The following is a 13,888-nucleotide window of genomic DNA, read 5'->3' on the forward strand; positions in this document are numbered from 1 at the left end:
GGTAAGTCTCTGTTTCAGGTATTTTTTTTTTTCCAAGAGTTATTCTCTGCATTACTCAAAATGATGAATCAAACAGATTTTGCTTCTTAATTTAATGTCTTATTCTTTAAAAACTCCTAAAGAACGAACAGTTCTTAGACCTGGAATGTATTTTCTACTCAGTAATGCCCTATTTTGTAAACAAAAGAAACAGAACATAAGTAGCACCTTGGATTAAACTGTCCATTCTGATCAGCTGTACAGAAGACATAAATTGGAGGTAACAATAACTGCTTTAATCTCTGTGAATACCTCATCAATTAAATAATTCCTCGGGAACATTTTTCCCATTCAAATGGGAATTAAATATTGGTTTGCAAACACAGAACCAACTAACAATCTTTTTTACAGAATCTCTAAATCCTTTCTTCCAAGACCATTCTGGCCAACTGACTGGATTTAAACTGGATAATAAAAGCGAGGAAAAAAAAAAAAAAGCACAGACATAAACTCTTACAGAGCAAGAAAGACCGGATGGTCACCTCGACTTTATAGGCAAAACCAGTACGCTCTAATCTTGTGACACCACTCTAATGCCAGAATTCGATGAGAGACAGATCACTTTTAGAAGAACAGCCAAGATAACGGACTCAAGATATAACAGGTAACATACATTCCCAGGATTGCGAGCAGTACCTGAACGAGAGCTGTTAATGGATCATTGTAGCATTATCAATACATCCCAGTCATTGTATGATACCTTACTCTCTTGGTTTCCTTGTATTTGTTGGAAGGTACAATAAAATTTCCATTTTTTAGAGTGCAGAAAGATACTTTTCCTGTTTCTTTCTGCAGCATGTCCAGCACTTTTACACCTTCTGTCAGACAAATACGTTAAAATTCTTATATTGCAAAATCAATAGTATAATACTCAGTGATGGATAGTGTATGTTTCCGATTAACATCCTTTTTGCCAAGTTAAAAATACCCTACTAGGGACCAGGTGGAGTGGCTGATACCTGTAATGCCAGCACTTTTGGAAGCCAAGGCGGGCAAATTACTTGAGGACAGGAGTTTGAGACCAGCCTGAGCAACATGGTGAAACGGTGTCTCTACAAAAAATACATAAATTAGCTAGGTGTGGTGGTGTAAGCCTGTAGTCCCAGCCACTTGGGAGGCTAAGGCAGGAGGATCACTTGAACCCAGGAAGTCGAGGCTGCAGTGAACCGAGATCACACCACTGCACTCCAGCCTGGGTGACAGGGCAAGACACTGTCTTCAAAAAACAAACAAAACAAAACAAAAAACCAACAAAAAACTAACAATATCCTATGAAAAGTGGCTTAAACAATTGAAGAGTTTTTATCATATCAAAATAAGTCCACATGTAGAGCAGTTCTAGAATGGATTAATTCTGAGGCTTACCAGCATTATCAAAGGCTCTGGTGAGTTCTATCTTTCCACTAAGCCAACCTCAGTCTATGAGTCTGTGTCCCCTTGTGATCATTAGTTGGCTGCAGCAGTTCCAACTATCAGAGTCAGACAAGACAATATCCAGAGAGAGCAAGATTTCCTCCTCTATTAGTGAGTAAAACATTTTTCAGACACCCTCTTGAAGATCACTTCTCAGTTGCCATTCACCAGGATATGTTTATGTACTCACGCCTTATCAATTATTTCTAAGGGGGATAAGACCACATGTGATTCATTTAGAACAGCAAGATTCACTCTTGAGGAAAGGGCCCAACATACCTGGGGCACAAAGCCGCACAGAGGGGAACCCAAATAAGCAAACAAGAAGGGAGGGACAAAACAGTTGCTGGCCAGCAACCAGAAGTATTTATCACTATTTGATAGGGCTGAAAATGTACAGCATGTGTTGTTACACTATTCCTTGGCTAAGAAGATAAGTAGCAATAAAATAAAAAGTGTAATAAAAAATCATTAGATATTTACGAAAATACTTCAGGGACAACTAACACAAGATTCAGAGAGTACAGACACTAGGCTATGTGCCAGGCACTAGCCTATGTGCTTTACATGTATTAATGTATTTCATCCTCCCAGCTGTTACCTTTACAGTCATCCCTCAGTATCTGTGGCAGACTGGTTTCCAACCTCAACCCCTCAAATACCAAAATCCATCGATGCTCAAGTCTTTTATATAAAATGGCACAGTATTTGCATGTTACCTAGGCACAACCTCCCATATACTTTAAGTCACCACTAGATTATTTATAATACCTAATACAATGTAAATACTACATAAATAGCTGTTAAACTGTATTGTTTAGGGAATAACAAGGAAAAAAAGTCTGCACATGTTCAGTATAGACGCAACCATCCTTTTTTTTCAAATTATCTTCTATCCACAGTTGTTTGAATCCACAGATGTGGAACGCATGGATATGGAGGGCCAACTGTATCTTACAGACAAGGAAAAAGAGAGAGAAGCCAAGACACTGACTAAGTGACAGAGCTGAGACTGGAACTGAGGTAATCAGGCTCTAGACCATGCTCTCAATTGCTGTATTATGCTGCTACAGGGTGATGTAAAAAAGGCACATGTTTTAAAAATAGTAAAAACAGCAAATGAACCAAGCCATAGGTGGAAATGTAGAAACCAATCCAAGAAGTTGGCTGAGATTTAACATTGTACATTTTATTAAATACTGGACTTTATTACAACAAATTAATTTACTTCCGATAGAAGTTTCATTTTCAAAAATGTGGTTGTGTTCAAATTCTTAACTGACACTGTTTTTTTGGGCAAACATCCAATTTTTACTGGTGGTATCATCAATCATTGTAAGAAAGATTAATTTTGTATAACAGAACAAAGGAATTTCTCAAGTGGACAATACTCAATATATATAAAGGGAATATACTCCCAAAGAGTGGGCATGACCACAGCAAAGTATATGATCAGAGAATATATTGCTTTTATGGTGTATGTGTGTGTGTGTGTATATATATATATGTATGAAATAGCGCCATATAACATCACGTCATGCACATTAAGTCTTTACTACCTATTGAAAGTTTCTACCTTACACATGAAAATTGGTCATGTCCCAGGGTTTGGCATCCAGCCAAAATTTAAACAATGATGAAGAACGGCTGTCAACCAGACTTTTCAGACCACCTCTGAAAAGTTGTCAGCTGTAATATCCATCCTGGAATCGTGGTGGCAAGTTCCTGGGAGTTGCCTTTTCCTGTGTTTTGATCAAGTCTATAATAGCTGACAGTACTGCACAGTCTCTGGATTTAGTGTCATTCCAGTCTACAGGATGAGGACTTTCAATCTTCTCTTGCAGAAGAATATCTAGCTCCTTTCTTAATTCCTAAGGTTGGAAAAATTATACATGTTCAACAAAGGCAGATATATTACCAAATAACATAATAAATGAAATTGATTTACCTGATACAAGGAGTTTCAAAAGTGATGTCTCAAAAGCTAAAATAATTAGTGAGCAATCAACTAAAGTGTGGTTATGAGCGAATAACTCAAGTTAAAATTCACATGCAATCACATTGAGCCATTTAGAATGGCTGGTCTGTTACCATCTCAAAAAACAATTCAGAAAAACCAGGGACCATTTTTTCAAAATTATTTGCTCTGCTGAAATACAGCAAGAAATGTTAATATATGTAACATTTTGAACAAAACCACTTGACCACATGCTGACTTACATGTAGATTAAAGATAATCACATAAAGTCACTTACCTTAACAAGATGGGCAATTCTTGCTGGAGACTGAAATACAATCCACTCATCTACAGCAATAGTTTCCTGATCGTTATCCTTCTGGATGGAAATATCACCTCCAAAAAACAAGAGACAGTATGGGGAAACCTCTGTGCAGTCATACAAATATATCTGTAATGAAAATTAAAGTGAATTAATACATTCAGGAGTCTGAAAAGATTACTACGTAAATTCAACAATATTACCAGTATTAATTAATAAGTACCTTCCTTCTAAAATATTAACCTGCTATTGTAATTACAGAGATTAATTTGTAAGAAATATTTCTTTTAAATGAGTCATCTTCATTATTCAGAGAACACAGGAATATTTTTTAGTTTAAACTAAGCACTACTGTTTGAACAAAATATTTTCTGAGTGACAAAACCAAAACACGAATATAGGTGAAGTTATTTTTATCCAGTTTTTTATAAATCATCTCAAATTATTGTTCTAAAGAGAAAAATATAAACAGAATCTCACTTAAAATGCTGAACAATACTTATAAGATATATTGACATGCTAACAAAATTCTCTATACAATGTAAGCTCCTGTATACCATAAAATATGCCAATATTCCTTGTAAGCAAGCTCTGAAAGAAAATTATGCAATCCAATAACTGTCCTAACTAAATTACAAAGATCCATCATTACAGACCTGAAAATTAAAAGAATAGCTTATTTGAAGGACAAAGTTATTCATGTCACAGGAATAAGAAACAATAAAAAAGAAAAGTTTGTATATAATTATTAAAACAGTCATAAAAATATAATGAGACAGATAATTGGATCCTTAATTATTTTAAGCGTTCACTTACACTGCTTGTTCTCATCTTCAGGTGATAGATAAGCCAGTTGTAGTGAAAGTCTGTTTGCTCCACATTAACAGATTTAGGATGAATAGCAACCAGGCCATCGGTTTTTGTGTAAACTTTCACCCTTTAAAAAAAGTTAAAATGCAGTTTGTTAAAAAGAAGTCTTCTAGAGGATTTTTTTTGTTTGTTTTAACACTACTTGAAAACCTTATAAAAGAGCTTGGTAAAAACCAAATAAATCCCGGAATCTAAAAAAACTCCAGAGAATGGCCGGGCATGGTGACTCACGCCTGTAATCCCAGCACTTTGGGAGGCCGAGGCAGGCGGATCACGAGGTCAAGGTGATCAAGACCATCCTGGCTCACATGGTGAAACCCCATCTCTACTAAAAACACAAAAAATTAGCCAGGCGTGGTGACGGGCACCTGTAGTTCCAGCTTCTCCAGAGACTGAAGCAGGAGAATGACCTGAACTCAGGAGGCAGAGCTTGCAGTGAGCTCAGATTCCGCCACTGCAATCCAGCCTGGGCGAGACTCCGCCTCAAGAAAAAAAAAACACTCCAGAAAATAATTCAGTTTATTTTTGCAAAAAATGTATTTATATTTGAGGACAGAGCACAATTTCCTTAAAAATATATGAAAAAATGCTATCAGTATGAATAATTTAAATCATGTAACTAATCTTCTTCTTGCAGGTATAATTACTCAATATTTTAGAAAAATGACAGAATATTCTTTTCCATTATGTCAATGCACACTATTCCACTGAAGAATAAAGAACAAAATAAATATCTAAAATAATTAAGTGATTCGTATCAAGAGTCTATACATTTTACTATGACAATCATATTGATAAACAGCCCTTGACTTATAAAATAACTGTAAAATTATTAACTTAAAAATTTTACAGAGTATGACCCAGATGAATAAAAAATGAAAAGTTAAGAATTCTGTTTAAATTCATGTTGACAGTTCTAATTCAATCTTTTTTTGATAATCATATACATAGTCATATACATTTGATAGTCATATACTTTTTTATAGTCATATACATTTTATCTAAATTTGTAAACGTCTTTAATGTTATTCAACAGGGAGATATTTAATAATTTTTAAACAGCTAATATTAATTACCTGTATTAAATTAACAGCATAAAAGCTAATAATCCACTAATCTTTCCTATTTGTTTTTATGAGTGTCTCTGCTGAAGTTCTTTTTTTTTGAGACGGAGTCTTGGTCTGTCACCCAGACTGGAGTGCGGGCGCCCAATCTCAGCTCACTGCAGCCTCCGCCTCCCAGGTTCTGGTGATTCTCCTGCCTCAGTCTCCCCAGTAGCTGGGATTACAGGCATGTACCACCACCACGCCCAGCTAGTTTTTGCATTCTTAGTAGAGATGGGGTTTCACCACATTGGCCAAGCTGGTCTCCAACTCCTGACCTCAGGTGGTCCACCCACCTCGGCCTCCCAAAGTGCTAGGATTACAGGTATGAGCCACCGCACCCAGCCACTTCTGAAGTTCTAAGAATTCATAATACTTGTAGTCAAAATCATGAATCATAGTTATGAATTCATAGCTCAAATACTGAGAATAACCAAAAATTATTTTTTCTCACTTCGAGTCAATTTACCAATGCCACCCTGCAACCCTGCATAACTAGAGCAGTAGAAGTTGGAAAATTTCTTTTTTTTTTTTTTGAGACAGGGTCTTGTTCTGTCACCTAAGCTGGACTGCAGTAGCATGATCTCCTTTCACTGTGCAATGGTATAATCTTGACTCACTGCAACCTCCACCTCCTGGGCTCAAGCAATCTGCCTGCCTCAGCCAACCAAAGTGCTGGGGATTACAGGTGTGAGCCACTGTGCCTGGTCCAGCAAATTTCTATATAGGACCAGATAGTAAATATTTTAGGGTCTATATTTGGGGGTCTATAATTTCTGTCACAACCACTTCACTCTGCTAGTATAGAAGGAAAGCAGAATAGACAACATGAAAACAAATGGGCATGGCTGTGTTCCAACAAAAAATGTACAAAACCGAATTTTTGGCCTATAGGTCAAAATTTGCTGACCCCTAGTCTGGACAAAAACAATGCACCAGTCCAAGGAAAACTATGTTTGTTCATAAAGTCCTCCCAGGATGGCAGAGAGGAAAATAAAATGAATTTCAAAGTAACTCTCTGTTAAGCTACCTGTAAAGTTAGGTACACATTAAAAAAAAAAAAAAAAAAATTGTCCAAGTATTAATTTTGAAAAAGTACTTAGATCACTTAAAATGTAAATAATACAACCATAATGATTAAAATTCATCAGTTACCCATTCCTTCATACCTTGGAATAGGGTTTCTTGACTTTAGTACTACTGACACAATGTTACGACAACCAGAAGTATCTCTAGACACTGTTCAATGTCCCCTTTGGGGGCAAAATCACCCTGGTTGAGAACCATTGCCCAAGAACAATGTCTGCACTTTGGCCTATCTGTAAAGTCTATATTTTTTCATGTTTGTAATTCTAGAACGTCCAACTTTCATTTAACATCAGTTTAAATATTTTACATGTTACTACACAATGACTGTTTTAAAGCCCACCTATGGAGATGCATTATATAGTATTATAAAACCACAATTTTCCATTTGCTACTAGAAATCTGTATTATTTACAATACAGCTGTTAGAAAACATTTGAAATTACTTCCTTAAGACATGTCTATCAAGTTAAAAACTCACTCATCCATGCACTGGGTCAGGGACTATTTTAATGACTCAATACATAATTCTAACCCAGAGTGCCTTCCAAAATAGTAGCAACCACACCACTGGCCATCTGTGACTCTTAGTTTCTCTGTATCCTTTAGCTAGAATTAGCTCATTCTAGCTTATGCTTCATTGCTGTCTCCAATTACTACTGAGACTATCTGTACATATATTATTATACTTTATTTCTCAAAATAGTGATATAACAATTTTATTCAAAGAGCTAAGTTATCCATTTTATAAGACAAGAGGAAAAAAGTTTTCTGAAATAAAATCTACTCTAAGCAATTTCTATCCAGGCACTGGTATTTACTGGCAGGCTGGCTTTTCTAATATTTACACTGGCATGATGTGGTAGCATTCTTTGTGAATAATGGGTTATCAGAGAGGTGATTCCAGGACATGTTGTGAGGGAAAGTGATACCAATGCTAAACAGTTCACATTCTCTGAAATGATTAAAAGAACAAGAACATAACCCACATATGAATAAGAACAAATTTATAATATAAGCCTTGTTACATTAGATTTCAAAAGTTTAAGAAGAGAATTACAAGTAATTCATAATAATCTTCAATGCTTACATTTTTCTTTTTTTACCCAAATTTAGTCGAATTTTAGCAACTTTGGGATATAAACCAGCACAGATGACAGCTTTAATTATCTTCTCATTATCTATGGAGGGGGGGTGAGAAGGTAGAGGGAAAACAAGTAAAATACTGATACAATAGACAAAAGATACTTATTTACACTGTGTTTTCTGCTGTACCTGAATTTATATTAGATTCTGGATCTTTAGGATTTCTACTGCTTACAAATCCAGCTCCAAGAAGATGCTCAGCAAACTGTCCTTTCATGTTATGCAGCATCTAGGGAGCAATGGTAACAAATAGAACTAGAATACCTTTCACACATTGAGACTAAAAAATATACACTAATAGATAAATTGAGTTGTAAGCTCTCTCTGCTTTATGAAAACTTTTGCAAGCATGTTTTAAAGCAAAGGTTGGCAAACTACAAAAGCTGTTTTTGTCAATAAAATTTTATTGGAACACAGCCATACCCATTCATCTACATTTGGTTGCTTTTGCACTACAATGGCAGAGGTCAATGCTTGTAACTGAGCTTATGGCCTGTAAGCCTAAAATATTACCTGACTTTTCATAGAAAAAGTTTGCAAGTTGTAAGGAATAGCCACCGATGTTTAAGGATTACTCCATTTTGTTAAAGACTAACAGAATTTTTAAAATTACTTTCCATCCCCATTTTAAAAAAAATATAGAAAAGCATATAGAAAATAATCAACATCCATATTTCTATTACTGAGAATTAAATATGGTTCACAATGGCATGTAAACTTAAGGTTTTTTTTCTTTTTTGAAAAAAACGATACATGGCTTATTATAAAGCATTCAAGTAATATAGAAAAGTACTTCCCATGCCTCAATACTCAGTCTTCTAAATAAACAAGATTGCAGACACCCATTAAGCATATATACTGATAGAAGAAATGTATCCTAATGACAGAATCATAGTATAGAAATTCTTTATACAACAATTAACTTTAGTTCAATTTAAAGAAAAATTAAATAGAAATGAAAGTGAATGACCAGATGAATCTTAAATTTTCATAAGCACAGGAATATTTCCTAAGGAATTCCTTTTAGAGATTATGAAATATAAAGTTGGTTATATTTAAGTATATATCCCTTTTATGAAAGGTGTGACTTCCCCACCTAATTTCCTTACACCTGACTTTCTTAGACACCTCCTGGTTTTTACTGCCATTATTTTATACTATTCAGGATAATAATCTTTACATTCTATTTTGCATGTATAATTCCTAACACCATTTTATTATTAGCTCTATATTTAAATACTTCTAATGTATACTACCAGCTGATTAAGCTTGCACTCTCCAATCCTGAAATCTCCACTGTGATTCCCCTTTTAACTGACAGCACTTCACTGTCAATGGGCTTTTCAAGAAGAGATCAGGGTTATAGTATTTCTTGAGTATTTTCTTGCATACCTGTTGTTTTTCTTTACACCTGAATTCATATCCTGACTGAACATGACATTCTCAAACACTTGGATTCAGTTATGTTTTCATACTTCTGTTCATTTTTTCCATTTCAAAAAAAATGTTCTTATATACAGCTCAAAATAAATATTCAATTACACAGGATTTCTATGCAGATGCTAATATCTACTGTTCTCATGATGGATCAGTCCTGTCTTCCTGTCTTTAAGATTACACTTATTGCTTTAATTTTTGTCTTTTTCAGGTACCTCCATAAACTGTGATTAGTTCAAGCTTTTTTCCTATGGCAATAACTTGTTTTTAAGGGGTGTCCATTCTATTCCTTGTGATTTCTTTTGTTCTTCAATTTATTTTCTCAGCTCAGGAGTCTTTTCATTCACTCTATTGTTTATTTTCTAACCTTTGTTTTGCTGGATTCATATTCTTATTAGCTATTCCATATTATGAAACAGTTGTAAGTTGTCTTCTACTGAAACATGGCATTCCTTTTTTTTTTTTTTTTGTCTTTTCTTTTCCTTTCTTTCCGAATTGTGGTGATCCTTTTTTTCCATTTTGCTAATGACTGGGCATTTCTGATTCGGTATGTTAAGATTTTTTTGTTTATTACTTTGTACATTTGTTAAACGTCCAGTATCAGGCCTCACGTCACATAGCTGGGGTGTATGTGTCCTGGGAGAAGATGAGGATATTTCTATTCCCACTGGCTTCGAATCCCCAGTTCAGTGTAGTCTGAAATATAATGGTATATACCCTCTTTACTGTTTTCTTCTGTTTTACAAATGTTTGCCTGCGGTGTTTCACTGTATGAAACCAGAAAACATACAGATATCTATGCTATTTGATACTTTTCAACAGATTTTAGAAGTGTTAGCAAAAATTCTCAGTCTGAATCATCAAAACGGCAACTAGAATGTGGGGACAGGAACAGAAATTGAACCTTACGGTGCTATGCTCTTATCCTCTGGAACTGTGTTTCTTTTCCTTGTTTTGTTGTAGTTGATTTAAGAAAGATCCCCCACTATTTTGGGTATATATACAAATATACTCAATTTCCATATATTTGACTTTTTTGCTATAGATCTAATTGTACAAAATGGATACACATACTCTGTAATCTAGCATATATGATAATTATTGCAAAACATTCACCATTACCTGCAGTGTGTTTGAAGACAGAAAATACTCCCAGCAATAGTCCTTTTCGTGTCTGAAACCACGTCGCCTAGCCTCTTCCCAACCCTATGGGGCAAAAAAATGAAGAAATATATATTCTTCCTGCAAACGAAGATTACTACTGGTTTCCCTCTTTATTTTAGTAAAAGTTTAATATTCTACTAATATTTAATTTTCTTTGTAAAAAATTCGAAAAATTTTATAACTGACAAACTAAAAACACATACGCTCCCCATGATCCTAGTCCTTAAGAGATAACCACCACTGAAGTTCCAGACCTTTATACAATTAAGTATACAGTAATATATTATGTATTTTACATAAAATGACATCCAAACTGTACGTAATACACTCATCAAACAGAGCACACTATTAAACTGACTTAAATGCTATTACATATTTTCAAATTTACAACTTTTCTTTATGGTTTGCTTCTTTTTAGAGGAGGGAAATGGGGTAAAAAGGAAAGACAAGCTGAATAAGCTCAAAGACCAAAAAACATGAATTTCCCCATAATATGCCATACGAAACAGAATGTAGAGCTACAGAAAAAAGATACTGCCTCTAAAAACCAAATTACATTTAAATTTTACCAAGATAGGTGGTAAGTGTTTACCCCCAGACACATCTGGCTTTTGGGAGCAGAAAATGTCTCTCTAATCTGAATTATGCACATGATTATGATCCTCTATTATATGTTAAATCTGAATACAGGGTAGTTTATTAATGAATAGAAAGAGACTGTCATGAGTGTTAATAAGCCAAAGATACAAAGAAATTATTAAATACAAAATTTTAAAATAAACGATTCACTTGTTCATTCTTACCAAAAACTACTATGAATTATAACTTTTCTCAAATGTTCAGCTAAATTTCAACATTCTCAGCAATTTACTCCTGATATTCATGATTATATAATATATATTTTGTTTTTTGTTTTCATTGAGATGGAGTGTCACTCTGTCGCCCAGGCTGAAGTACAGTGGCACGATTTCGGCCCACTGCAACCTCTGCATCCCCGGGTTCAAGCAATTCTCCTGCCTCAGCCTCCTGAGTAGCTGGGATTACAGTTGCCCGCCACCACACCCAGTTAATTTTTGTATTTGTAGTAGAGACAGGGTTTTGCCATGTTGGCCAGCCTGGTTTCAAACTCCTGACCTCAGGTGATCCACCTGCCTCAGCCTTCCAAAGTGCTATAAATACAGGCATGAGCCACCGCGCCCGGCCTTATGATAACACAGATTTCAAAAGGTTAAATATGATCCTTATTCTATTATCAGCATTCCATTTGGATAAACTGTCATAATCCAGAACAAGGTTTTTTTTTTACCTCAAACGCACTCACAACTGTTAAATGATCACTTCTAGTATCCTTTGCCAATTCCTTTCTTCTTGCATCTGCAATCTTTTCTTTTCCCTTAAAAAGAACAGATATAGGCAATTTAAATTGCTCTGATGCTATAACAGAGAAAGGCATTCTAATCAAATGCTAATGAAAAATATATCTAAGCAACTCCTGTTCATATCTAAAATAAATTGGTTTTGTTTCCATTTTTCTTACCAATGGAATGACAAATGGATCTTTGAAACTGAGACTAGCAGCAATAGTGAGTACTGGGTCTAAGCAGCAGAACAGAGCTCCAAAAAGAATCATTTTTCCAATATGTGGCTCAACGGGTAATCGTGCCAAGTGGACTCCAAGAGGTGTCAATTCTTCTTGTTTATCTAAAGCGTTCTGTAAAGGAAGAGTGTGTGTTTAAAATCGATCCTGTAAAGCGTTACATTTAAAACGATTTTAGGTTGCTTTAAAAAGAGTAACAAGCCACTACTCTCTCTTCTAAGTCCAAATGCCGGGAAATTGATCAGCTTTAGTTTTCCCTACCAAAACATAAGTTGTGAGGTCAGCAAAGGTTACAAACTTATTTAAACGAAACCAAAATTAATGCACATCTTGGCTTTTCTGTGTTAAGAAGAAATACCAGAAATGACAAACTTTCTGTTAAATAAAGAAATCACCTAATAAAGTATAAAAGTTGTAGAAACAAATAACAAAAACAAAAGATACACTATCATACATTTGGAATGCATAATGCATACTCTCTAGGTTCTAGCAGTTTAGGTGACATGAGACAGAAAAGCTAAAGAAAAAGGAACTATCTAAAACCCTAGAAAATGGGAGTGACTTCTGCTCTGATTCCCTAGGTCATCTGGTCCAACCACCCCACTGTGGACAGCTAGAAAAGTAGCCTGAAGATACCAAGGAGTTAACAAAGAATTACAAGTCAAGAGGTTAGGGAATGACAGACATCTAAGGGAGATGAGTGTAGAGGTTGGGGCCTCTTTTCCTGGCACAAAAGGAACATAAATCCTTGCCGAAAAAAAGCTAGCCTCATCCCGAGCTTCAAATTTTTATCTATAAAGAATTTTGACCAGGCGCGGTGGCTCAAGCCTGTAATCCCAGCACTTTGGGAGGCCGAGACGGGCGGATCACGAAGTCAGGAGATCGAGACCATCCTGGCTAACACGGTGAAACCCCGTCTCTACTAAAAAAAAATACAAAAAACTAGCCGGGCGAGGTGGCGGGCACCTGTAGTCCCAGCTACTAGGGAGGCTGAGGCAGGAGAATGGCGTGAACCCGGAAGGCGGAGCTTGCAGTGAGCTGAGATCCGGCCACTGCACTCCAGCCCAGGCGACAGAGCGAGACACCGTCTTAAAAAAAAAAAAAAAAAAAAAAAATTTGTAAACAGAATTTCCAGTGCACAATTAAAATAACTAGGCATAGAGATGTAAATAAGAAATAATAATAAAAGAATCCATAAGCATCCCATCAGACACAGATTTTTACTCAACAGTTTTGGAGAAAATACCCTTAATTTTTTTTTTTAAGACCTCTTTCAAATGAAAGAAAAAAAAAAAAAAGAAAAACCCTCAACCTGTTTTCTGAACCTAGAACAGCTTGATATCTAAATTTTACAAGGATATCTGAAGAAAAGTGAATAAACTTAGATACAAAAATCACAAAACAAAATAATGGCAAATTGAATGCTGGCAAGTTAGCTTTACTCTAAGAATAAAAATTCGTTTAATATTTGAAGTATCAGTGTATCTGAATACATGAACCAACTAAAGAAGTCATACCATAATCTCATACCATAATCTCATCAGAAGCAGAAGATACTTGATAAAACTGATTATCCATACAGGATAAAAATTTCTTAGTAAACTTAATGTAGTAAGAGCTTCCACACACCAAAAAAAACAAAACAAAAATCAACAGACATTATACTCTCAATGACTTGCTGATGGCTCTTCCTTTACACTACCACATCACTTCTGCTCAACACTGTATTAAGGGTCCCAGAAACTTGAACAAGA

General features: G+C 35.3%; 1 protein-coding gene across 3 annotated transcripts in view; it reads right to left on the reverse strand.

The window, feature by feature from the left end:
* Positions 1 to 2,620: 2,620 nt before the first annotated feature.
* The window catches only part of DHX36 (DEAH (Asp-Glu-Ala-His) box polypeptide 36), a 51,174-nt gene continuing 39,906 nt past the window's right edge, over positions 2,621 to 13,888 (reverse strand). For 2 of the 3 annotated variants that reach the window (XM_011958984.1, XM_011958983.1), the window contains exons 18-25: positions 12,075 to 12,248; positions 11,844 to 11,930; positions 10,496 to 10,579; positions 8,066 to 8,165; positions 7,881 to 7,971; positions 4,548 to 4,668; positions 3,708 to 3,860; positions 2,621 to 3,323 (exon numbers count right to left, since the gene is read on the reverse strand). In XM_011958984.1, coding sequence (XP_011814374.1) covers positions 3,138 to 3,323; positions 3,708 to 3,860; positions 4,548 to 4,668; positions 7,881 to 7,971; positions 8,066 to 8,165; positions 10,496 to 10,579; positions 11,844 to 11,930; positions 12,075 to 12,248 — 996 coding nt within the window. In that variant the 3' untranslated portion in view covers positions 2,621 to 3,137. The remainder of the gene's footprint in view (positions 3,324 to 3,707; positions 3,861 to 4,547; positions 4,669 to 7,880; positions 7,972 to 8,065; positions 8,166 to 10,495; positions 10,580 to 11,843; positions 11,931 to 12,074; positions 12,249 to 13,888) is intronic. The other variant, XM_011958985.1, reaches the window with a different exon arrangement.

Source organism: Colobus angolensis, unplaced genomic scaffold (assembly GCF_000951035.1).
Source record: "Colobus angolensis palliatus isolate OR3802 unplaced genomic scaffold, Cang.pa_1.0 Scaffold48, whole genome shotgun sequence".
Classification (NCBI taxonomy): domain Eukaryota; kingdom Metazoa; phylum Chordata; class Mammalia; order Primates; family Cercopithecidae; genus Colobus; species Colobus angolensis.